Genomic DNA, 27,529 nt, shown 5'->3' on the forward strand with positions numbered 1-27,529 from the left:
AAATTAAAACTGCACTCACCATGCCTTAACAGCTAAACTGTTATGAAACAGCAAATAATGCAGGTGTAAGGGAGAATGGGAGAGTTACAGGAATATAGTCTTTTTACTACAGAGTCTTAGTACGATACTTGTCACACTTAACAAATCAAAAGTAAGGCAAGTAAGGAAAAAGTACACTCATGCACTGACACACCTTGACCCAAAATAGCCCAAATTGCCATAACAAATCAATTTTCTTTGCACTGGCAGGCAGTGGTATTGAAGAGGAAGGGATCAAAGGACAAGGAGTGCATTGGGTACATTCAAGAGATTCAAATGTTTATTTTGAATATGCTCCAATGTCAAACTGGGAATTCAAAGGAATTATCTTAATATTTACACACTAATACATTCATTTTCAAATCCATATGAACAGTTTTTTAAGTTAATAATAACTATTTTCTCCACATGTCTCTCCTAAAATGACCACGTAGCGATACGCCAAATCATAATCTTGGTAAGCTTGTGAACCCGTACAATCAGTATCAACCTTTCCCCGGCAAATGAGTCAATCATCTTGGATTTTTTTATAAAATAATCCAGTACCACAGAACTATGCCAACTGGCAGTGAAGGAAAAGTTACATACCTATAGCCATAAATCTGCATCTTATGAGTCTTCATTGAAGTCATAAACTTAGAATAATTATGTGCTGCATGCACAGACCCCAGAAAACCTTCAACATATATTTAAATTTCATGAAAATGTCTGTATAGTGTTCATCACTGCAATCTTTTTCTTCATAGTCTCAGTGTAGACTATCAGCGATATATTTTCCTTGAAATGCTAATTCTATGTAATAGGAAATAAAAGTGGAAAAGGGGCCTTTTTAATATCAGCAACATACTGTCATAGAAAAAGGCTATTCTTGACATAGACAGCATGAGAGGAAAAAACAGACTGATAGGCTAACACTGAAAGCTTGAAAGTATGTACCTTTAAGGACCCTAGAGAAACCCCTTTCCACAATGGAATCCAGTGGTAGCTGACCTGATGCAGTCAGTTAATTTTAATGTGAAGCACAGGATATTGAGTATATATGACAGGTGGGGAAGGTATTTATGACTTTAATGAAGACTTCCACAAATCAGAACTATGGGTACAGGTATGTAACGATTTCTTCTGCATCATAGGATCTTCATTCATAAACTAAGAACAGAATAGCAAGCTAATATAAAACCTTCTAAAGCGGCTCTCAGTAATCATACCTTCTGAGTCCGTAAGTGAATGACTTGGGACCTAATACTTAAAACTAGAACTCAGACCCAGGGGGACAAGATAGACTATTTGAAAAGGTTAGCGTTTTGTGAATGTGTGCAACTATCGCGAAGTATCTGCCTTATAAATGTCCAGTATAGGGACATGCCTCATCCAAGCCATGGTGGGGGCTTTGCCTCTTGTTGAGTGAGCTTTAGGTTTGACTGGCAACGGTTTATTCGCTATTCGATAAAATATTGGTGTGCAAGAAACAGCTAGCTATGGACTGCGGAAGTGGAAATGAACTTGCGGACTCCAAGAAACCCTTTGAGGGTCCTACATGTCAACCGTCTCAAGCCTCATTCTGAAAGGACAGACGTAACAATGCTCTTGGCAACAGATGATAGAGTGGAGGAAGAGAGTGAGCCTCTTCTTGACCTCCTGTCTGCCAAAGATAAAGATGGTTCAGTGGAGGGTGTAAACCTCTCCCCCTCCCTGACCCCAGAGCAACAGAAGGACTGTCACCAAGTGTTGGGATAGTTTGCTGCTCTATTTTCCTTGATTCCCAGGGGTCACTCATTTGTGTACACATGAGGTGGACACTGGGAACAGTCCTCCTGTTAAACATAAATTTTACAGAGTGACTGACACGGTTAGGGCCAACATAAAGGATGAAGTATCCAAAATGTTAGCACTTGGGGTAATTGAGTTCTCCAGTAGCTCTTGGGCGAGCCCTGTGGTCTTGGTCCCAAAAGCTGCTGCTAATGGTGCCACTCTAGAACTCAGGTCCTGTGTGGATTACAGGGGACTCAAAGCGGTCACTAATACTGACACGCACTCCATCCCCTGAGCTGATGAGCTCATTGACCGATTAAGGGCTGCCAAATATCTAAGTACTTCTTGACTTGACCTCTGAATATTGGCAGATTGCTCTGACTGAGAAGTCTGCATTCTCCACTCCAGATGGGCACTACCATTTTAGGTTGATGCCCTTTGCGATAAAGAATGCCCCTGCCACCTTTCAGAGGTTGGTTGACCAGCTGTTGGCTGGACTGGATGATTTCAATGCAGCCTACCTGAATGACACTGCTGTGTTCAGTTACACTTAGGAGGAACACTTGCATCACCTCTGTAAAGTGTTGGAGGCCCTGCAAAAGGCAGGCCTCACTGTTAAGGCAATCAAGTGCCAAATAGGGCAGAGTTCTGTGGTGTACTTGGGACACCAGGTGGGTAGTGGCCAGGTGACGCCCCTACAGCCAACAATTTACACCATTCTGGCTTGGGAGCCTCCCAAAACCCAGACTGAAGTGAGAGCCTTTTTAGGTCTCACGGGATACTATAGGAGGTTTGTCAAGGTTTATGGTATTATTGTTGCTCCCTTGACTGAGTTAACCTCGAAAACGCAGCCCAGAAAGGTGATCTGTACTGACGCTTGCCAGGCAGCTTTTGATGCCCTAAAGGCAGCCATGTGCATGGCACCCATGCTGAAGGCACCTGACTTCTCCAAAGAATTTGTCGTGCAGACTGATACTTCAGAGCATGGTGCAGGATAAGTGGCATCACAGCTAAATGAAGAGGGCCTGGACCAGCCTGTAGCCTTCATTAGTAGGAGGTTACTCCCCCGAGAAACGTAGCTGGAGTACAATTGAGCGGGAAGCATTTGCTGTGGTTCAGACCGACCACAGGCCCTTCAGATGGTTAATGCAGATTGGGGGGAGGGGGGTTTGAGAAATAAAAACTGTTGAGGTGGCCATCTACCTACAGGGAATGGACCTTAGGTGGAACACCACCCTGGCACAGAACAATCCAATGCTGATGGTCTGTCCAGATTATTCTGCTTTAGTGATTAGAACTCCCATGAGGTAGGGTAGTTCTCCCCACTTTCAGCTGGGGGGGAGGCATGTGTTAGACCTGGCATCCTTGTTGTTGCCTTCCCTGTCTTTTTTGCGTCTGCTTCCAATGTTTTGACTGTGTGCTGGACTCTGTTTTTTGCTGTTTTTGGTACTCTGGGCACTCTACCACTGCTGACCAGTGCCAACGTGCAAATGCTCTTGTGTAAAATAGTATTGGGGATTGGCATATTTCAGTTACAAGTAAGTCCCTAGTAAAAGTGCACTAGAGGTGCCCTGGGACTGTAAATCAAATGCTACTAGTGGGCCTGCAGCACTGGCTGTGCCACCCACATAAGTAGCCCTGTAAACATGGCTCAGACCTGCCATTGCAGTGTGTGTGTGTAGAGTTTTAAACTGCCAATTCTACTTGGCAAATGCCTAAACTTTTTCTTTTATACAAGTGAGACACCCCAAAGGTTGGCCCTAGGTAGCTCCATGGGCAGGGTGTAGTGTATGTTAAAGGTACAACATGCACTTGTGTGGTTTTACATGTCCTAACAGTGAAATACTGCTAAATTCGGGTTTCACTGCTGCAAGGCCTATCTCTCTCATAGGTTAACATGGGGGCCACCTTCAAATAACTTTAAAGTGCAGATCCTCCTTTGGGAGCAGATGAAAATTTGGAGTTTGGTGTCTCTGAGTTCACAATTAAAAAATACATCTTTTAGTAAAGTTGGTTTTTTAATTGTTAGTTTGAAAATACAATTTTTAGAAAGTAGGCATTTTCTTGCTTTAACCAATCTGTGACTCTGTCAGATGGGCTGTTTGGGAATCCTCTCTAGACAGTGAGACAAAGGGTGCTGGGGTGTAGCCTGCATAACCTGATGAGCCATCTGTGCTCGAGTGGAGGGAAGAGTGGTCACTTACACCTCAATGGGCTGTGCCTGCCCTCTCACAATGCAGTCTTCCACCCCCTGGTGTGTGTCTGGGGCCTTGTCTGCAAGGCAGGTTCTTGTGAACAACAGAGACATTCCTTTGAAGTTTGCCTACTTCAAAGGCAGAAAGGGCAATAAGGAGTGGACCCAAAACCCTAGACTTTAGATCACTTCTGGATTCAAGAGGAACCTCTGCCAAGGAGAAGAGCTAGGAGCGGTGCTACCTCTGCCTGTGCTTTGTTGGGCTATTCTGCAGTTGCTGCTTCTGCCTATGAAAGGGGACAAAAACTGGACTTTGTTGCATATTCCTACTTGAGAAGAATCTCCAAGGGCTTGGACTGAGCTTGCCCCCTGTTTTGAAGTCTCAGGGCCATCAAAGACTTCCTCTGCCAACACCTGTACTCTGTGTTGAGACTCCTGCCCTGCCAAGTGATGCCCTTTCCAGGCCCTGGGCTCTTGAAAGGTGAAGTTGGCAGAACTAGAGCTGAAGTCCACGCACAGAACACCGTGCGGTGAAATGTTCGACGCACCATCTGCAAAACGCTCCGCCTGTATTGTGGCTGGGAGATCGACACATCGTGGCTGGAGAAATGCCGCTCAACACCCACTTGCGGATGCTGATAATGACACAAACCCTACCAAGTGTGGTTTTCTAACAGTGTGGGACTGGCTATCTCATGCATCGTCCCTGGGCGTCAGTCATTCTGACCCTGTGCGGATCCTGAGTGCCCCGTCTGAAAATCCATTCATCGCTCTCTGCGAGGCAGAAAAACGACATATCGCCGACCTGACCGGAGAAGAAACGACGCACGGCCTCCCTTGCAAGGAAGGAGTCAATGCATCGCTGCCTCTTCCAATGCACGCTCGCCCGTGCAGCTTTATTTTTTACGTATACCAGGTACTCTGTGCAAAATCAAAATTTCTACTGTTTTCTATGGAGTAAGATTGTTATTATTTTGAAAATTCATATTTTGACTTGTGTATGTTGGAGTTTTGTCATTTTGGTCTTGTTGGATTGAGATAAATATTGCCTATTTTTCTAAACTGGTGTGGTATCCATTTGGTAGTGTTTTCATTGTATTACTGTGTGTGTTGGTACAAATACTTTACACATTGCTTCTGGGATAAGCCTGCCTGCTCGTCTGAAACTACCAAGGGGTAACCAGGTGTGTTTCTCCTTTGCCCTGACAAGAGTGAGGGCCTTTCCTTGGACAGGGGGTAACCTGACTACCAACCAAAGACCCCGTTTCTAACAATGCTTAATACCCATTTGTGTGTCGTCATCTTATTCCACTCTTCCGGAAAAGATTTCACCACTTCCCCCACAGGAGTGGGAAACAGTGGGTGGGGTGTACATTTCTCATTGCTTCCAATGAGAATTCTTGCCCTTGGTCTGTGAGGGCTTAAGTGGAGATCTTTTCCTCTGGTACCTGTTTTGGAATTGCCTTTGAGTTTGTCTTTGTTGCTGGTACTGGTAAGGCCATCTAGGAGTTTGAACCCTATGATAATAGGCACGCTTGTCCTTGGGTTTAAAGTGCTTAAAGGTCCTTTTTTGTTCTTTGAAACCAACAGCTTTGAGTGTTTATGCCTCATTCTTCATACGGAGCATCTCCTCCCCTGTGTGTTAACCGAAAAGGGAGGATCCAGAGAACTGCAAGTTGGCAATTTTTGATTGTGCATCAGGTTTAAAAAATGAGAGTCTTAGCCAAGATGTATGTTGAAGTGAAATTCTATGTGAGAACGCCATGGGACATAGTTCTACTGAATCCACTGCAGTGCTGAGGATTGGTTAGATATAATCCCTCTGTAACCACCTCTAGATAATCTTGTAGACAATGGGTGGGTAGTTCACCCATGAATCATTTCAGTCCCTCCCAAATTTCCCAATGGTGCCTTCCTAATAAGGCTGCAGAATTAGCACTGCGTACATGAGTGTCAGCTGTGCCACACATTTTCTTCCCGACTGCAGCTATCCTCTTGCTTTCTTGGTCCGGTGGGGCTCTTGTCCTCAGAGCAGATGCATGCCTCCTTCTCACTGTTGTCACAACAACTGAATCCGGTTTTGGATCGGAGTTGAGGAACTCCGGATCCTGTTGCAGAGAGCCCTCTTTAACCACCTCTAGATAACCTTGTTGATGATGGGTGGGTAGTTTGCCCATGAATCATTGCATCCCCTCCCAAATTTCCAATGGGATCATCCTAATAGAGCTGCAGAATAAACACTGCGTGAGTGGCAACTGTGACACACATTTTCTTCCCGATGGCATCTATCCTCTTGCTCTCTAGGTCCTGTGGGGCTCTTGTTCCAGGAACAGATGCATGCCTCCTTCTCACTGCCGCCACAACAACTGAATCTTGTTTTGGATCGGATTTGAGGAACTTCGGATCCTGTTGCCGGGGTTTATAGCCTCAGAGATGCCTCTTTCACTGTGGCTGTTTTTCTTGGGCCATCTCCATGAGGCCTGGAAGCATTGGAAGAAGAGGTCTAGTAGAAATTCTGGGTTGTAGAGTCTCTAGTATTACCGACACCGATGGCTGAGGGATGTCCATCTGTATATTTAATTTAGAGGCTCCCTTTACAACTTGGAACGTTCAGATGTCATCCACTGGTGAAACCCTAGATGGAGACTGTGGTGGAAAAGTCAGAGTATAAGAAGTGGTTGTAGAATCCGGTGATCTTATGGACCTTGAGTATAGAGTCATTGTACTAAGTGAAACAGATCTTGAAGGTGGCGTTTTTCCATTTTTGAGTTGGCAACAAAGGGGTTGTTCTGGTGTATTGTTTAACCAGAGACAGATTTAGTGGTTGAAAACAAACCTGCAGAGGGTTCTCAGGCGGGATTAAGGGATGAATTGGTGGTAGGCTTAATTCTTGTTCAGGTGATGAAGGGTCTGAACGTTTGAAAGAGCCTGACCAGAGACATGAGGACAATGTAATGTCCTTATGAAAATCTCTCAACATCGATAGATGTCTCATCAATGTGGTACATTGTCTTTTAGGTGTAGATGTAGTCACGAGCTGTGACATTTGTCTTTTCAACGTTGAGTTTGTCTCAGGTATAAACATCGAGTGTCTTGACTTTGACGACGAATGGTAAGATTTCGAAGTCGACTGTATTCTCCTCAATGGCGAATGATGGGATCTCGATGTCGATCGGGACCGTACTGGTGGTGCCGTGGAAGGCTTCCGAGTTGAGGTGGGCCCCGCAACCGATTCTGACGTCAAACGGTGACGATGTTGGAGTCCCCTCGGCATGGAGCCTTGTCTGGACTCTGAGCAGGATGGTGTCAAACCTTTAGACGGCAAAGACTTTGACATTGAAGTATGATGCCAATGGGAGTGGTGGCGGTGACGGTGTCGACAAGGAGACCTCTTGGAATCAGATCTCCTTTTGTGGAAGTCTGTCCCTGCCCTTTTCTTTTTCTGAGGAGACAGATGTGACAAAGATCTCTCCATTCTCCTCCCCTCCGTCCTCTCGTGTTCTGACTTCATGTCCTCTATCAAGCCACCCATGCTGATGCCTTCTCTGTCTCTGAGTTTTTTTTTTTTACATTTTCTTTTATAACTGTCAGAGCACTTAGTGATGTGCTGAGGAGATAAACACACCACATATCCTTTATGGGCATCTGAAGATGCTTTCTTCTTGCCACAGTATGGGCACTTTGTGAAGAAAGCTGGCATTTTGACTAAAAAATTCTCTCCAGCAATGAGGAAATCCAGTAAAAATAGTTTTACCTGACAGAACAGATGAAAAAATGAAAAGTAAAACTGATTTCAAAACGCAGAGAAAAAGATTCTCGCAAAGTTTTGGTGAAAAAAATCAACTGCGGTGTTCTGAGATCCTGTCTGACGAAGCCAGAAAAAAGAACTAACACTCTGAGGCAAACTGCCACTGCAGTGCATTGTGGGAAGGTGTTTCTCTTGGGTCCTTAAAGGTACAGGCCATATTTTCAAGCTTTCAGGGTTAGCCTATCAGGCTATTTTTTCCTCTCATGCGGTCTACGTCAAGGACAGCCTTTTTCTATGACAATGTGCTGTAGATATTAAAAAGGCTCCTTTCCCCCACTATTATTTCCTACAACACTGCTACAGCATTTCAGGGAAAACACATTGCTGATAGTCTACACTGCGACTATGAAGAAAATGATTGCAGTGATGAACACTATGCAGACATTTTCATGAAATCTAATGAAAATGTCACTTACCCAGTGTACATCTGTTCGTGGCATCAGTCGCTGTAGATTCGCATGTTTTGCAATAGCTCGCCATCTGGTGTTGGGCCGGAGTGTTACAAGTTGTTTTTCTTCGAAGAAGTCTTTCGAGTCACGGGACCGAGTGACTCCTCCTTTTGTCTCCATTGCGCATGGGCGTCGACTCCATCTTCAATTGTTTTTCCCCGCAGAGGGTGAGGTAGGAGTTGAATTGTAGTAATAGTGCCCATGCAATGGAGTGACTAAGTATGTACCTATTTAAGGTTGAGATGATACATATACAAATAGTTGAAGGTAACTTCCAAACTGCTACAGGCTCCCGGGGAGGCGGGTGGGCACATGCGAATCTACAGCGACTGATGCCACGAACAGATGTACACTGGGTAAGTGACATTTTCAGTTCGATGGCATCTGTCGCTGTAGATACGCATGTTTTGCATAGACTAGTAAGCAGTTATCTCCCCAAAAGCGGTGGCTCAGCCTGTAGGAGTGGAAGTAGTTTGAAATAATGTTCTTAATACGGCTTGACCTACTGTGGCTTGTTGTGCGGATAACACATCTACACAGTAGTGCTTGGTGAATGTGTGAGGCGTAGACCATGTGGCTGCCTTACATATTTCTTGCATTGGGATGTTTCCTAGAAAGGCCATGGTAGCACCCTTCTTTCTGGTTGAGTGTGCCCTTGGTGTAATGGGCAGCTGTCGTTTAGCTTTAAGGTAGCAGATTTGGATGCATTTAACTATCCATCTGGCTATACCTTGTTTTGATATTGGGTTTCCTGCATGAGGTTTTTGAAATGCAATAAATAGTTGTTTAGTCTTTCTGATGTTCTTTGTTCTGTCAATGTAATACATTAATGCTCTTTTGACATCTAATGTATGTAGTGCCCTTTCAGCTACGGTATCTGGCTGTGGAAAGAACACTGGAAGTTCCACTGTTTGATTTAGATGGAACGGTGAAATAACCTTTGGCAAAAATTTAGGATTAGTCCTTAGGACGACCTTATTCTTGTGTAGTTGTATAAAAGGTTCTTGTATTGTAAACGCCTGAATCTCGCTTACTCTTCTTAGGGAAGTAATGGCGATGAGAAATGCAACCTTCCAGGTTAGGAACTGTATTTCGCAGGAGTGCATGGGTTCAAAAGGTGGACCCATAAGTCTAGTTAGGACAACATTTAGGTTCCATGAAGGAACAGGTGGTGTTCTTGGTGGTATAATTCTCCTAAGGCCCTCCATGAATGCTTTAATGACTGGTATCTTATATAGGGAAGTTGAATAGGTAGTCTGCAGGTATGCAGATATTGCTGCAAGGTGTATTTTAATGGAAGAGAAAGCCAGGTTAGATTTTTGTAAGTGAAGCAAGTAGCCCACTACATGTTCTGGAGTTGTGTGTAAAGGTTGTATTTGATTAATATGGCAGTAGCAAACAAACCTCTTCCATTTACTTGCATAGCAGTGCCTGGTGGATGGCCTTCTGGCTTGCTTTATAACTTCCATACATTCTTGGGTAAGTTGTAAGTGCCCGAATTCTAGGATCTCAGGAGCCAGATTGCTAGATTCAGCGATGCTGGATCTGGGTGTCTGATCTTTTGGTTGTGTTGTGTCAACACTGATAGGTCTAGCAGCGTTGTGTACCAGGGTTGCCTTGCCCAAGTTGGTGCTATCAATATGAGTTTGAGTTTGTTTTGACTGAGTTTGTTTACCAGGTAAGGAAGGAGAGGGAGAGGAGGAAAAGCGTAAGCAAATATCCCTGACCAGTTCATCCATAGGGCATTGCCTAGGGACTGTTTGTGTGGGTATCTGGATGCGAAGTTTTGGCATTTTGCGTTCTCCTTCGTCGCAAACAAGTCTATTTGAGGTGTTCCCCAGAGTTTGAAATAGGTGTTCAGAATTTGGGGGTGAATTTCCCATTCGTGGACCTGTTGGTGATCTCGAGAGAGGTTGTCTGCGAGTTGATTTTGGATCCCTGGTATAAATTGTGCTATTAGGCGAATTTGGTTGTGAATTGCCCAACGCCAAATTTCTTGTGCTAGCAGGCTTAACTGCGTGGAGTGTGTCCCCCCTTGCTTGTTTAGATAATACATTGTTGTCATGTTGTCTGTCTTGACGAGAATGTATTTGTGAACTATTATTGGTTGGAAAGCTTTTAGTGCTTGAAAAACTGCTAGTAGTTCTAGGTGATTTATATGCAGTTTTGTTTGATGTACGTTCCATTGTCCTTGTATGCTGTGTTGATCGAGGTGTGCTCCCCACCCTGTCATGGAAGCATCTGTCGTTATTACGTATTGTGGCACTGGGTCTTGGAAAGGCCGCCCCTTGTTTAAATTTATGTTGTTCCACCACAGAAGCGAGAGGTAAGTTTGGCGGTCTAGTAACACCAGATCTAGAAGATGACCCTGTGCTTGAGACCACTGTGATGCTAGGCACTGTTGTAAGGGCCTCATGTGCAGTCTTGCGTTTGGGACAATGGCTATGCATGAAGACATCATGCCTAGGAGTTGTAATATCATCTTTGCTTGTATCTTTTGTGTTGGATACATGCGTTGTATGATGGTGTTGAAATTTTGAATTCTTTGGGGACTTGGAGTGGCTACTCCTTTTGTTGTGTCTATTATGGCTCCTAGGTATTTTTGTACCTTGCACGGCAGAATGTTGGATTTTGTGAAGTTGACGGTGAACCCTAGTTTGAAGAGGGTTTGTATGATCTGATTTGTGTGATTTGAGCACTCTACTAACGAATGGGCCTTGATTAGCCAGTCGTCTAGATATGGGAACACATGTATTTGCTGCCTTCTGATGTGTGCAGCGACTACCGCTAGACATTTGGTAAAGACTCTTGGTGCGGTTGTTAATCCGAAAGGCAGTACCTTGAATTGGTAATGTATTCCTTTGAATACAAACCTTAGGTATTTCCTGTGCGATGGGTGTATTGGTATATGGAAATACGCGTCCTTGAGGTCTAAAGTTGACATGTAGCCGTGTAGTTTTAGCAATGGTAATACTTCTTGTAGTGTGACCATGTGAAAGTGGTCTGATTTGATGAATGTGTTCACTATTCTGAGGTCTAGGATTGGTCTCAGCGTTTTGTCCTTCTTTGGTATCAGAAAGTACAGTGAGTAAACTCCTGTGTTTATTTGTGTGTTTGGCACTAATTCGATTGCATTCTTTTGCAATAGTGCCTGCACTTCTATCTCCAGGAGATTGGAATGATGTTTTGTCAAATTTTGTGCTTTTGGTGGTATGTTTGGAGGGAATTGTAGAAATTCTATGCAATAACCATGTTGGATAATTGCTAGAACCCAAGTGTCTGTAGTGATTTCCTCCCATGCTTTGTAATAATGACTTATTCTTCCCCCCACTGGTGTTGTGTGGAGGAGGTGAGTGACATGTGAGTCACTGCTTAGTAGTAGGGGTTTTGGGGCTTTGAAATTTTCCTCTATTCCTAGGGAATTGCCCTCCTCTATATTGTCCCCGAAAACCTCCTCTGTACAGTCCCTGGTAACTGGACGGTGTTGCCTGTGAGGTGCTGGCTTGTGTGCTTTGACTCCGAAACCCCCCTCTAAAGGGTGTTTTATGGAATGTGCTATAATTCCCTCTGCTCTGCGGGGAGTAGAGTGCGCCCATGGCTTTAGCAGTGTCCGTGTCTTTTTTGAGTTTCTCAATCGCTGTGTCCACTTCTGGACCGAACAGTTCTTTTTCGTTAAAAGGCATATTGAGAACTGCTTGCTGAATCTCTGGTTTAAATCCAGACGTTCGGAGCCATGCATGCCTTCTGATAGTTACAGATGTATTAATTGTCCGTGCAGCTGTATCTGCAGCGTCCATGGAGGAGCGGATTTGGTTGTTGGAAATGGTCTATCCCTCCTCAACCACTTGTTTTGCCCTATTTTGTAGGTCCTTGGGCAGATGGTCAATGAGATGTTGCATCTCATCCCAATGGGCTCTGTCATAGCGCGCAAGTAGTGCCTGGGAGTTAGTGATGCGCCACTGGTTTGCAGCTTGTGCTGCGACTCTTTTACCAGCTGCATCGAACTTGCGGCTTTCTTTATCTGGGGGTGGTGCATCTCCAGATGTGTGGGAGTTGGCCCTTTTCCTAGCTGCTCCTACAACGACAGAGTCTGGTGGCAGCTGTGTAGTGATGAAAGCCGGGTCTGTAGGAGGCGCCCTATACTATTTTTCCACTCTTGGTGTGATTGCCCTACTTTTGACCGGCTCCTTAAAGATTTCTTTTGTGTGCCGGAGCATACCAGGGAGCATAGGCAGGCTTTGGTAGGAGCTGTGGGTGGAGGAGAGTGTGTTGAATAAAAAGTCATCCTCGACCTGTTCTGAGTGAAGGCTTACATTGTGAAATTGTGCTGCTCTAGCCACCACTTGAGAATACGCAGTGCTGTCCTCTGGTGGAGATGGCTTCGTAGGGTATGCCTCCGGACTGTTATCTGACACTGGGGCGTCGTATAAGTCCCATGCGTCTTGATCTTGGTCACCCTGGCTCATGGTGGTGTGAGCTGGGGAATGTGATGGAGTTTGTGCTGGTGAGACGTTAATCACAGGTGGAGGAGAGGGTGGTGGGGTAACTTTTTTCACCACTTTTGTTTGTGGTGTTTGTTCAGTTTGGAACTCCAATCTTCTATTTCTTCTAATAGGGGGAAGGGTGCTTATTTTTCCTGTCCCCTGCTGTATGAAAATACGCTTTTGCGTATGGTCTACATCCGCTGAGTGTAGTTCTTCTTCGAACCTATGCTTTTGCATTTGGGAGGCTAGCGAGTGCTCTTCTGTATAAGAGCCTGAAACTGGGTCGGTTGCAGTTTGTTTCGGCACCGAAACCCTGTCTGCATCGTTTTTCGGCTCCGAGGTGACTTTTTTCTTTTTCGGGGCCGAAACCTCTCGGCGTCGATCTTCTTCGGTGCCGCTGTCTCGGCGTCGAGCCGTGTCTACACCGGTATCTCGGTGTCGATGCTTGTCTCCAGCACTTTCTCGGTCCCGAGAAGGCTGCGTGCCGGTGTCTCGACCGGAGTCGGACGATCTCGGCACTGTGTGGGCCTTTTTCGGTGCCGACGGTCGGTCACCGAATTTATGGGTCGAGCCATGGCCTGGTGGCAGTGGCGTCCCCTGGGCCTTGTAAATCTTCTTTTGAGTGGTTTTCAACGTCCTACTCACGGTTTGTGTATCGTCGAATCCTTCAGAGTCCGATTCTTGGATCGAAAAGGAACCCTCCTCTTCTTGTTCCTCGAACTCCCGGTGGGCTGTAGGCGCGGACGCCATCTGAAGTCTTCTGGCTCGACGGTCTCTGAGAGTTTTTCGGGACCGGAACGCACGACAGGCCTCGCAGGTGTCTTTGCTGTGCTCAGGTGACAGGCACAGGTTGCAGACCAAGTGTTGGTCTGTATAGGGGTATTTATTGTGGCATTTGGGACAGAAACGGAACGGGGTCCGTTCCATCGGCGTTCTTCTGCACGCGGTCGGGCCGACCAGGCCCCGACGGGGGATCGAAAAAATTACCCCGAAGGGCACCGGAGCTCTTCGATCTTCGATGCGGTGTTGAATCTAACTACGCCGACCCCGAACGCAACAATACCGACGAAAATCTTCTGAAATTAGCTATTTTTCCGTTCCGAAACTCGGAGCGACAGGAACACGTCCGAACCCGATGGCGGAAAAAAAACAATCGAAGATGGAGTCGACGCCCATGCGCAATGGAGACAAAAGGAGGAGTCACTCGGTCCCGTGACTCGAAAGACTTCTTCGAAGAAAAACAACTTGTAACACTCCGGCCCAACACCAGATGGCGAGCTATTGCAAAACATGCGTATCTACAGCGACAGATGCCATCGAACATATATGTTTTTATGGGGTTTGCGCAGGCAACATGGAATTAGTCTAAACGTATGACTATCAATGAAGATTCAACAATGCAGAACTTAATTTTATCTACAACCGGGCCATTTATAGATTCAACTACAGTAACAATCAATAAGACTAGCTCATACCTGAAAATAAGGTGTCTTTTTCAAAGAGGGAAAGGAAAATCCTTTTTTCTTTTGATAAAACAACACTCACCCATAACTTTATGACTTGCTTCATCACCCTCATTTTCTATCCGAGGTGGGCCTAACCTCTAAAAAGGAGCACTAGATATTGGAACACTGGAACGTTGAGCACTCTACTGAGGATAGTTGAGTAGCTCAGGGCTTATAATGGCTGGTATAAGCCCGGTGCTCCAACAGTCCAATGTTTGCCTTTATGTTTCTCCCTTTTTAATTCAAAACATTCTACCCTCAGTGGGTGGAATGTTCTAATTGTCTTATAGCCCTTCTTCCTCAGGCTATACCAGCTGTTAAATGCCCTCTCGCTAGTTATAGGCCCTCGCCTGCGGGTCGGGTCTGTAACTCAGGTTAAGGGTTTTTAACAACCGGTATAGCCCTTGGCAGAGGGCTATAAGGCTATATAATGTGCAGGAAAACAGAGGGTGGGGGAGTTAAACCTCTCAAGTAGATTAACACTATGCCTGTTTATTTGGGATTTCTCTGACAGAAACATTCTTGTGTTGGATGTATCATAACTTCCACTCATCCAATATCCTTGTAAGATTTACCTGTTATGGTGAGACTTAAAATGTAAAGAAAGTCAGTGGCATCCTCAGGACAAAATGCCTCACTACTTTCTATTCTTCTGCAGGAGTTTAAAAACATTTGTGCACCTACATATGATTTTGCTTTTAGAAAGAACAAGAATTAATCTCAATCACAAATATAAAGTATCCATTGTACCGGCTTTTATCCAGAGATCATGTGTGGTTCCTGATACTTAAAACTATTTGACGCCTGGGAGAAGGGGAGGAACACAGCTCCCTGAAGTTACTTATTTGTTAAGGGGCCTTTATCGTTAAGTGACCTCCTCACATTCCGACACCTGCTAGGGGGCTTGAAATCGCTTGAAACAATGCCTACTGACAAAACAATACGTTATCAACTACATAAGAAGAGAACAAATAAAAAGCTCTTCCAAAGGGAGGGAGCATCACTGTTTGCAACATTCAGTGAATTTTGAAGTCTAAACCATCAGGCTGAAAATCCATCATTCTCAGTGTTTGAATGGCTTCAGGCCAAAGGAAATCCACATGATTTCCCTTGAAACATTCTGCTCTGTGTAACCCCCTTTCACTGTTAAGTATTAGCTATACGTCACTCAGGTTTGCTTTTATTTGAAAGGTGATTTCACAGGAAAGAAACCAGTCAAATTCCATCCGAACAGAATTGCTTTGATTCTTCCCATCCCCTTCTGCATCTCCAATGGCAATAAAAAAGCCACAAACAATTGTTGAGTATGTAAAAGAACAACAAAAGAAAGAAAAACAATATAAATTTATAATGAAATGTACCTGTTTATTCATACAAATAAATGACAACATAACCCTGGGCAAGAGGCTGCCTCATAGGAAAGAAGGTTAAAGAAGTAATACAGTACCTGAATCAATCTATCTGCCAAAGCAGCACTCTCCTACAGGGCACGAAGGAGATCCAGACAGGGAAGGAGAAGGGGAAGAGAGAGAGAAAGAGAAAGAACAAGAAAAAGGATAATCACCACAGCACTAAAATACAAAGTTAGAAGCACAGACTGATAGAGCATCAACTACAGAAAGCAGAAACACCACTGAAACCAAAGCACCAGAAAAAGACAGAAGCTCAGGGGGATCATTAATTCTGCCAAATTGATTGGCTATTAAGGCTGCTGAAGTGTCACATGGAGTGAACAGGCATTAGGAATCACAACCATATTATTTATTTTGAATCTGTGGAAGCAGTCAAGAGTTCTGCAAATAGTTTTTGTGTGGCTCCTGCAATCTTGCTTAAGATTATTTTTCTCCACGAATCATGAGATACACTTCTCCACTTCTTCCTACAGAATCAATATAAAAAGCAGCAATACCTCATTGTACTTCAGATATGTTTTACACCTCTTTGTTATGCAAGGTTTAGTGGTGAATTTTCCAGTGTGAATGAGACAGAGGAAAATTACAGTACAACAGAAGATAGCTTAATGATGTCAAACTTTAGTCACCATGAGCCTGGTTTGGATGCAAATCAGTAAATTTGACAGTTACTAGACATGGTTAAACAATCCTGACTGTTAATGAAGATCCCTTGACGGAGAACCGTCAGCTTCTAGTCTTAACATGATATTTGTTTGAGTTAAAATGTGCATTATTTCCATTTCCTCTAAAACCCAATTAAGCTACCAATTTGCTGTAAAATGCTTAAATCACAAAAATAATCTATTTGACACATGTATAGCTGTTGCAGTTTAGATGGTGAAGCCCCCTGGCACCAAAGCACAAAGGTGAGGAGCAAGAGTTCTAAGGAGCGATCAAATTAGTTAAATCCATGTTTATGGCATAATTACTAATCTGACGTCAAATTTATCCAACACTTTAAAAGGGAGCACAACAGCAGGATCTTATAATGGAAACAATAAGGGCCAAACAATCTTATGTGGCACAGAAATTGTTCTGAATTAAATAAACCAGAATATAAATGGAGATCTCTAAAATCTCATAAATGCATCACACAGCACTATTAATACTGCCAAATGCCAGGTAATGTGCCTTGCATCACAGGGGACATGGACTAATCTGATTCACCAAGTGTGTAATTGGGATACGGATCATTCTAATCTGATGTGTGTCAAGTTACTGATCCCAAATGCAGATGTCACTGTGGCATGGATCAAAGTGAGCCAGTGTGTTTGAAAACACTTATTCAGAGTGATATCACTGAGATGTTTAGATATGGAGCAATCCAACCAAAGCATATCTTTAAAGCTTGTGAGTCTATTCACACACCGACAATCAGATCCCATGTATATGAGATCCCCAACACAAAATGGGTTGTCGCTGGGGCATGGATGAAATCAGTGCAGAATGTACATCAAGACATGTTAAGGGAAACTCAATCAATTTAATTTAATTTAATAAATATTAACGCTCCATATCCAAAGGGTGTAAGGTTAAAGGGACACTGCACAATACGGTGGAGTGAGGGAGATTGATAGTCTGGCACCAAGTATGTGCTGATTCTGGGGCAAAGTATTTTCCAGTTCATGTATGTCATGTCTGTCATACCATGCATCTTCTTGTCTCTAAGTATACCATATACTTTTTTGTCTCTGTTACATGGCTCAATCAGATCCCCCATGTGACTGGTGTCACATTCAGAGTGTGTTATGCAAGTAGTATATGGGCCACTCTGTTCCAGAGCTTAAATTATAAATTGTAAGTGTGAATGGTGCAACAGAGAGATTATGAAAAAGTCATGTACTGTGGTTTAGCGAGATACTTTTCTCAACCTAAGTAGTACGATATTGATCAACTGACTTATGGACATATTTGTTCTTCCAGCAGCAAATGAGCTGGTCTTAAAGCAGGTCTTAAACAGGCACTTGGTTTGAATCTGACCAACCTATATGATGTCATTGTTAAACCAGCATGTGTTATTACTGTTAAACCAATAAAGCGTATATGACATAGTTAATGAAATTTTATTAAATATAAAACATTTCATTGCAAGGTCATTTCACTGGGAAAGGTAAGTGTCGCATCTACAGGGAGTGCAGAATTATTAGGCAAGTTGTATTTTTGAGGATTAATCTTATTATTGAACAACAACCATGTTCTCAATGAACCCAAAAAACTCATTAATATCAAAACTGAATATTTTTGGAAGTAGTTTTTAGTTTGTTTTTAGTTTTAGCTATGTTAGGGGGATATCTGTGTGTGCAGGTGACTATCACTGTGCATAATTATTAGGCAACTTAACAAAAAAAAATATATACCCATTTCAATTATTTATCATTACCAGTGAAACCAATATAACATCTCAACATTCACAAATATACATTTCTGACATTCAAAAACAAAACAAAAACAAATCAGTGACCAATATAGCCACCTTTCTTTGCAAGGACACTCAAAAGCCTGCCATCCATGGATACTGTCAGGGTTTTGATCTGTTCACCATCAACATTGCGTGCAGCAGCAACCACAGCCTCCCAGACACTGTTCAGAGAGGTGTACTGTTTTCCCTCCTTGTAAATCTCACATTTGATGATGGACCACAGGTTCTCAATGGGGTTCAGATCAGGTGAACAAGGAGGCCATGTCATTAGATTTCCTTCTTTTATACCCTTTCTTGCCAGCCACGCTGTGGAGTACTTGGACGCGTGTGATGGAGCATTGTCCTGCATGAAAATCATGTTTTTCTTGAAGGATGCAGACTTCTTCCTGTACCACTGCTTGAAGAAGGTGTCTTCCAGGAACTGGCAGTAGGACTGGGAGTTGAGCTTGACTCCATCCTCAACCCGAAAAGGCCCCACAAGCTCATCTTTGATGATACCAGCCCAAACCAGTACTCCACCTCCACCTTGCTGGCGTCTGAGTCGGACTGGAGCTCTCTGCCCTTTACCAATCCAGCCACGGGCCCATCCATCTGGCCCATCAAGACTCACTCTCATTTCATCAGTCCATAAAACCTTAGAAAAATCAGTCTTGAGATATTTCTTGGCCCAGTCTTGACGTTTCAGCTTGTGTGTCTTGTTCAGTGGTGGTCGTCTTTCAGCCTTTCTTTCCTTGGCCATGTCTCTGAGTATTGCACACCTTGTGCTTTTGGGCACTCCAGTGATGTTGCAGCTCTGAAATATGGCCAAACTGGTGGCAAGTGGCATCGTGGCAGCTGCACGCTTGACTTTTCTCAGTTCATGGGCAGTTATTTTGCGCCTTGGTTTTTCCACACGCTTCTTGCGACCCTGTTGACTATTTTGAATGAAACGCTTGATTGTTCGATGATCACGCTTCAGAAGCTTTGCAATTTTAAGAGTGCTGCATCCCTCTGCAAGATATCTCACTATTTTTTACTTTTCTGAGCCTGTCAAGTCCTTCTTTTGACCCATTTTGCCAAAGGAAAGGAAGTTGCCTAATAATTATGCACACCTGATATAGGGTGTTGATGTCATTAGACCACACCCCTTCTCATTACAGAGATGCACATCACCTAATATGCTTAATTGGTAGTAGGCTTTCGAGCCTATACAGCTTGGAGTAAGACAACATGCATAAAGAGGATGATGTGGTCAAAATACTCATTTGCCTAATAAATCTGCACTCCCTGTATGTTATTTACACGGTCAAATCTTTATTTCCCTGCCAATTCTGGTATAATCTTTTAGTTTTCTCTCCAACGTTTTCTCTGCAATGTTTTATTTTCGTACATACGTTTTTCATAGCAGTATTGTATTTAGGCTTTCTCAATGAGTCATAATGAAATGGTTGAAGAATCATGTATAACAAGCCAGAATAATGTGAATTCAGGCTGGAACATCACCATCATCATCCTTTAAACAGACTGTTAGAAATTGGTGGTATGTACTACATTTACCAAACCACTTATGCACTGGACTACTGTTTTTGTGAGAATTTAATTTTGAAGGACAGTGAAGAATTCCTGTCTGTCATACAATCGAAAAGAAACAACAAAAATGGTATGAGCTTTGATGTGAGATATAACAGATGGAATTTGAAACATTTGAGTGTACCTTGTAATGTGCATTCCAACAAACACTCAACAACTCCATCTACTATTCACTCATTCCTTTTTGCCTTTCATCATTAAGGGCCAGATGTAGCAAAATGACATTTTGCGAATTGCAAATTGCGAGTACTAGCGACTCGCAATTTGCAAGTCGCAAAATGTCATGCAGAAAGGTGTCTCAGACACCTTCTGCGAGTCGGTATGGGGTCGCAAAGACCCACCTCATTAATATTAATGAGGTGGGTCGCAAATTGCGGCCCCATACCGACTATGGGCACTCGCTAACATGGAGGCCTGCTGTAGTCAGCAGGCCTCCATGTTAGCGACCTGCTTTTAAATAAAGCAGTTTTTTTTTTTTTTTAAATGTAGCCCGTTTTCCCTAAGGGAAAACGAGCTGCATTTAAAAAAATCCGAAACCTTTTGTTTCGGTTTTTTCAGGGCAGGCTGCCCTGAAAAAATGTTTTGGGGTCCATTCACAAAGGGGAAGGGGTCCCATGGGGACCCCTTCCCGTTTGCGAATGGGTTACCATCCACTTCAAGTGGATGGTAACTGCGACTCCATTTGCGACCGCATACGCGGTCACAAATGGAATTGCATACCATTGCGAATCGCAAATAGGAAGGGAACACCCCTTCCTATTTGCGATTCGGAAATGCATTTTGCGAGTCGGATCCGACTCGCAAAATGCATTTCAACATAGCAAAGTGGCTTTTGCGAGTCGCAAACGGCGTTTTTCGCCGTTTGCGACTCGCAAAACCCTTGCTACATCTGGCCCTAAGTGTTGTTATTTTAAACATTGACTTGACTGTGACTCTACAAAAGGCCACTCCAGGTCTTGTTCAGTCCATGTCTGATTTAGCTGATCTAACCTCTAACGCTGGATGAGACTAAATATGTTCAGCCTTTTGCCCACTCATTCCTCACCTTCTCCAAGGTCTCAATGCGCTGTTTCAGCAATCGGTTCTCAGTCCGCAGCCGCTGGAAAGAAAATGAAGTCATTCAACTGTGGGATATCAGGTCTGACATCAGCTAGTCAACCCAGAGTCATAGTTCCCAAATACACTAACTATAAGTACTTGAAATGGAAAGAAATTGGTCAAAGAAAATTCCCTATGATGTGATTTATGGCTATTTGTCATATACAGCACACCCTTCTACTTGGATACAGAATCTACACTGCCCACTTTTGACAACAGGTGCTTTACAACGGCTTATATTTGGAGGCCACAGCTAACTGAATGGGGGGTAGGCAGAATTATCAAGAATAAAGGAGAAGAGAGGAGGAGACACCAATGGAACACAATTTAATCTTTAATTATTATTTCTATTTCTACACTGCAGCTAACACTCTAGGAATTTCAGGTGTAAGGCTCACTGTAAACTAATTAAAAAATACTAATATCTGCCTTCTCTGTAATAAAGATATTGGAAATAATTTCAGGAAGTCCAGCAATGTTATGAATAGTTTTAGTGCTAATAAATGCTAGAAAGCCAAGAAAAATAAACCTGGTGAGGCGTGATACTGAAAGCTCAGAGGACCGATGGTCACCCAGAGAATGAGGATAGAAGAAAATTCTGATATAATGTATCCTTAAAGACACAAACATTAACATTCTTCAGACTCCAAGCTAGGCATCCTTTTTGGGACAGATACTATTTGCTGCCATCAACTATCTCTCCTGCAACGTCACTCTTGTTTTTTCATCATCAACCATGTCCTTGTTAAGCTAGGTTTAACCTTTAAGAATTTCCTGATCAACATGCTGTATTTATTATTCTCTACTTATCAATTTTCCTTTATGTTATTTGTTTACATCCCTTTCCTACCCTAATTCAAAATCGAATCCTATCCCTAACATTTATCCTTATTTATGTTTGGTTGCGGAAATAAGATCAAATGAATTAACACCCATCACCTTAACAAAATCATGGTAAATGGAAATGTAATGAAACTGCTTTATTACTATTTCTGGGGAAATCACATGCCTCTTTTTGTGTTAATGCTATTTAATTGAGCTTGTTAATTACATACTTTTATTATTATTTTATTTTTAATTAAATACAGTTTTATAATGAAATTAAACCTAATTGCTTGATTAGTACTGAGGGATAAACCAAGAAAGAAACATGTTACTTATCTTTAACTTCAATTCTCCAGTGTAGGTATCTTTCATAAATTCACATACTTTAATTTCCCTTCACCAAGCTGTGAGTCCTTGGGAGATCTCCAAATAGCACTGTTCCTCAAACAAGAACGAACGGCCTGAACCATAGACTGTTTAGTAACCTACTGGACTCTACAAAAGGATCCAATCAGAAAGGACACTACATCCCAATAAGATACCTCAAATTTCAAAGCACAAGTCTGAAGGAATACACAGTGCAGGTGAACCTCAGACGGGGTAATGTTAATGGCATCCAATGACTGCAATGATCTTTCTGCTATGTTAGTTAGGTTCTGAAAAAACACCTCCAGAAGTACTAGTTCATTTAGAAGACAGTCCAACATTTTTAGCATGAACTTAGGATATGTTAATAAGACTGTTGTATCCCTGTGCAACCTAACAAAAGGACAATGAATTGCAAATGCCTGAAGTTCACTCACACTGTTTGCAAAGTCATAACCAACAGTATAGCCACTTTCCATTACAACAAAGTAATCTCAGCCTTTTGGTTACACTCAAATGGACTCTTCATCAGTTGTGTCAATACTGTGTTGAGGTGCCATTTAGGAGCTGGTGGTCTAGCCGGAGAAAGAGCTCTGAAAAGCCCTTTGAAGTTATGTTGAATGATTTTCATATATAACAGAGATGGTTTGTTCGATGTTCAACTGAAGAACAAAATGTCTGCTAAATGAACCCTGGCAGAGCTTGAGAAAGACTTGACTGGACCAGATGTAGCAAATAGAGTAGGATTAAATGAGGCTCTGAAAACATTAGCTATAACTCCTTGGACTGACACAATAAGCAGAACCCCCTCCTTAAAACTGGATAAGTCTTACTGGTAGACATTGCTTTACCTCGGGCTAGTTGGATTCGGCATTCTGGAAACTAAAGTTAGCACACTGCAAGTGCTTTGGAGCCATCAAATGGAGTTTCTGGACTGCAATGGAGCCACAAGAGTCCAGTTCCTCCTGAAGTGAATACGTGTGTAGCTGGCAATTTAGTATTCATTTTATGCACAGTGACACCATGCCTAGTGAAGATCTGAACAGGCATACCATAACTGACATAATTCCCGCTACTTGCCTTGCCAGTGCTTGTAGAAATTACATACTCTCCTCCGAGCAATCTGTTCTCTAATTGAGTGTCCAGGATTGTCCCGGGAACAGTCAATGTGATAGAGGGTTTGTCCACATCCAGAGAAAGTCCTCATTCAGAAATAGTTTGTGAAATAAGCTAAGGCCGATGATGTTGGAGCTCTCGGAGGCTGAAAAAAAATCAGTCAGTCAGTCTTTGAGTCAGTCAAAAGACTTTGTTGCTGTAAGAAGGCTAGAATCACAGCTATGCTCTTGGCGAAAATCTTTGGTGTCAATTTAAGCCTGAAGGATAGACCTCTACGCTGAAAATGCTGTCCGGCTACCTCAAACCGTAGGGATTTGCAGTGATTGGGGTGGATCAGGATGTAGAAGTATGAATAGATCTAAATACACCAGAAATTCTCATTCCTGAAGGAGCAGCAGAACTTACTGAAGTGTGACTATCTGAAAGGGCTATTTACGAAATAACTTGTTCAGTTGACAGAAATCTAGGTCTCCATTCTCCCGATTTCTTTCTAACCACGAAAAAAGGGGAATTGAATCCTTCCAAGAGGATGGATCTTGGTACAGGATCCAGGGTCTCTTTTTCAAAATGGAAGGCATTCATATTGCAACAGGAGAAGATGTTGATGCACCATATTTTTTTTGGGGGGGAGGGAGCGGTTGGGGAGCACTGTGGAGATCTTTGGATGAATTCCTGTGTGTGGCTTTAATGAACCATGTCCATGACCCATTCGTCTGTTGTTAGAAAGCCTCGTATGAGGGAAAACCATGTAAAATACTCCTGTCCACCAGGCCAGTGGGTTAGAGCATCAGTATGAGGTAGTCAGGGTCTGCATGCTGTCAACACCTCCTTGTGCATTATGGCTTACTCTGGGGCCCCGTACTTTTTACCTTGTTGCCTTCCATACTCTGTTGCCTCCTATTTTAGGGAGCTTTGAGGTATGCTCTCAGGATAGCATGGATGCCATTAGTAAAATTTCTACTGTTGTTGCTGTTGGGGTGGGAAATATTGGGGTTGAAATTATCCAAAAAAAGAAAGGCAGGTCTCTTATGTGCACCCCATGAAAGGGTATCTGGCAACTGTATTGCAGCAGCTACAATGACGTAGCAGTGTAAGCTTTAAAGGGCTGACATGCCTCATCTACAAGGTGGCTAAATAAATCTTTTCCATAAAGGGGCATGTCCAGAATGTTGTTCTGTGCCTCTAGCCAGAAGGATGATCACATTACCTTATGGTAGCTTCTGCCAACTGCCACCCCTGATATCTACAGGAAGCCTGGATTCACTGTATCAATGGGTGTCCAATTTAGTCACTGTGGTTCTATCCCCTTCTCTCAGAACTGCCTTTGCCTACTCTTTTTAATTATCTGTAATAAAGTCAACATATAGTGTGATGTCTGACATCATCAGCAGGCGATTATGGCTAATCTATTCACAGCCGTTTCTGACAGAGTTGCCAAAATAAACAACCATGTGCTAAAATTATCCCTTTTCCTCCCCTTAGAATCCGGTGGTGGGTTACGTGGAGCTGTTGGGGTGACAGATCTTCTTTGGGTCACATGCATGACCACTGTATCTGTTAGGGACTGACCTGTCAAACAAGCTTTAGTGTTGTCAGGTGCCCTAAATGTCCTTTAATTAAGCATTGGTGCCTTAGCTTGCATGTGTGCCGAAATCTGCCTAATTTGTAGGCCTTCATGCCACATAAGGCCTCTGACTATTATGGATTTTAAAACTCTCCTTGTCAAGTCCATCAAATCATAAAGGAAGCAGTTAGTCTCCATGGAAATGCCTGGAAGTTGAACGTGTTTTGAAGGACTCTCAACAAGTACCTGACAAAATGTGATAAACAAGAGGTCAGAGACAGCTACATGCAAGTAGGAAGGATACCCAGTGACAAATGCCCTATAATCCTCCTCCTAATTGGGACGGTCTGGTTGATTCTCAACATCTTCTTTGTCTGAGTAATCAGTGCCTGTCGGATGATTAGTGGTGCTGTTCAAAGTGTACCCTGTAGCACAGGCTATTGTGTTAACAGCAGCTGGACAGCCAGTTACTAGGTATCTGAGATGAAGTGTAGGTGGGGGAACTGCAGTAAGTTACTTACCTTCTGTAACACCTTATCTGGTACAGACTATCTAGCTGCATATCCCTTACCATACAATAATCCCCAGGCGTCAGACTGGATCCGAGAAATGTTTATAAGCAGTACCTCTGCATGCCGGTAGGTTGTCTTGTTCAACTCCGCATGGTGTTGGCAGCATCATCCATCACGGAAGTATCATGCGCAGTGCCTATAAAGGTGTGACATCAGTTTCTTTTCACAATTTTCCACGCCAGAATTGCAGAGCCATGAAGAACACTGACCACTTCTGCAATAAACTAGGGCCCTGAAAGGTGGGGAAAGAACCCTTCACTTTAAAATCTGTTCGCAGTGCAAGGAGGATGGGTGGGTCAGTAATTAACCTGCGGCTACATAGTGTCTACACCAGATAAGGCATTACTAAAGGTTAATTAACTTGTTCATCTGATGGAGAATTTTAGCTGCAGATTCCTTACCTTATAATAGATACCCAAGCAATACCTTCCTGAAGGTAGGTCTCCAAAACTGATGTAGACAAAAAATTCCCGCAGGTCGAAACAGGCAAAGTGCTCATCAAGACAGACCTGACTGTCCATGCAGTAGTGTTTGGTAAATGTGTCCAGAGATGTCCACATAGCTGCCTAACAGATGCCCAGGACAGGAACTCCATGAGCTAACACAGGGGTCGCAGCCTTGGCTCTGGTAGAGTGAGCATGCAAACCCAGTACCAGATTTTGATGCAGAGCACTATCCATTGCATAGCGAGATGGTCTGCTTCTGCACTGCTTTCCCCTTCTTGGCTGCAACATACCCTACAAAGAGTTCATCGTCCACCCGGAACTCACAAGTATGCTCAAGGTAAAACAAAAACGCTCATTTTGGGTCCGGTCGATAGAGTCTCTCCTCTTCTTTAGAGGGGTAAGTTGGAGCCTAACAGAAGGTGGGGTGATGGACTGGCCTACAAGAAAGAGAGTTACCACCTTCGGTAGAAAGAATGCTCTCGTCCGAATGACCAGTTTGTCAAGGAAGACAGATAGGTAAGGGGTATGCCACCGGGCAGATGTTATTGCCACTAGGATGGCTGTTTTATGGTAAGGAGAGTGTTGGAGCATTTTTGTAACAGCTCAAAGGAGCACACATCTAGAATATGAGGACTAAGTTGAGGTCCCACTGACGCATAGCAAAAGGAGCTTGTGGAAACATGATGATGGCGTTTGAGAAGTCTATTTACAATAGGTGACTTGAAAAGGGATGGCTGATAAGGCAACAGTAGAAATGCTGATATGGCAGACAAATAACATTACAATGTGTCTAAAGCAGAGCCCTGCTGGGCTAAAGTAAGAATAAACAAAGTAACTTGTGAAAGGGGTGCAGATAGTGGGTACACGTTTATCTGTGCACCATGCCACAAACTTGTTCCAGTGACAAGCGTACGCTGTCTTGGTGGAGTGGTGCCTGGCTGCCAGAAACACATTGCAGACTTCAGGTGGAAAGTCAAAAGCTGTCAACTTTCACAGCTCAATCTCCAAGCATGAAGGCTAAGCATTTTCAGGTTCGAGTGCAGAACCCTGCCTTGCTATTGTGATAGAAGATCCTCTCAAAGAGGCAGCCTGATTAGAGGACTCATACTTATGCTCAACAAGCTCTGGATACCAGACTCTCGGTTCTCAATAAAGAGCCACAAGAATAATTTGGGCCCACTCGTTCCTGATCTTCTTGGGAACTCTGGTCAGGAGTAGTAATGGCATAAAGGTGTACACAACGCCTGAGCTCAATTTGAGATGAAAAGTGTCTCTGAGCAAGAATTGCCTTGCAAACACCCAGCACACAAAATTGCTGACACTGTGTGTTCTCGACGGAGGCAAACCGATCCAACCAAGACTCTTCCATTCTTGGACGAGACCATAAGCCACCTCCAGATGGAGATGTCATTCATGATCTGCTAGGCATCGACAGCTGGGTTTCTCTGTGCTGGTATTCAGAGTGTTCACCAGGTGTTGAGGAAATAGACGAGATTTGTCCTGATATTCTAGCCATGTCCAGAGGTGAGGTGCCTCTTGGCAAAGGGTCTATGACCTCACCCGCCCTGTCCGTTGCAAGACTGCATGGCAGTGGGGTTGTCCGTGAACACCTGGATACCAGCCTTCTCATGATAGATGGAAGAATACAATTACATTTTTATAAAACACAAGGCTACCCAAAGGTCTTCCAAGCGCTGAGAGGCCTACTAGGCTCAAAGCAAAGGCCCTAATTATGACACTGGCGGTAAAACCAACTACCACTGCGGTGACGGCTGCCAAAAGACCGTCACCGCGGCTACCATCCATCTGCCATATTATGAGCACTGCCAGACTTCTGCCACAAGAAGGGCGGAAATCCGGCAGTGATCA

The 27,529-nt window shown here is 43.5% G+C and overlaps 1 protein-coding gene across 2 annotated transcripts in view; it reads right to left on the reverse strand.

The window, feature by feature from the left end:
* Nucleotides 1-27,529, reverse strand: part of EVI5L (ecotropic viral integration site 5 like) — a 1,467,274-nt gene that overhangs the window by 377,339 nt on the left and 1,062,406 nt on the right. The window contains exons 12-13 of one of the 2 annotated variants that reach the window (XM_069231736.1): nt 20,719-20,772; nt 15,679-15,711 (exon numbers count right to left, since the gene is read on the reverse strand). In XM_069231736.1, coding sequence (XP_069087837.1) covers nt 15,679-15,711; nt 20,719-20,772 — 87 coding nt within the window. The remainder of the gene's footprint in view (nt 1-15,678; nt 15,712-20,718; nt 20,773-27,529) is intronic. The other variant, XM_069231735.1, reaches the window with a different exon arrangement.

Source organism: Pleurodeles waltl, chromosome 4_2 (assembly GCF_031143425.1).
Source record: "Pleurodeles waltl isolate 20211129_DDA chromosome 4_2, aPleWal1.hap1.20221129, whole genome shotgun sequence".
Taxonomy (NCBI): Eukaryota; Metazoa; Chordata; class Amphibia; order Caudata; family Salamandridae; genus Pleurodeles; species Pleurodeles waltl.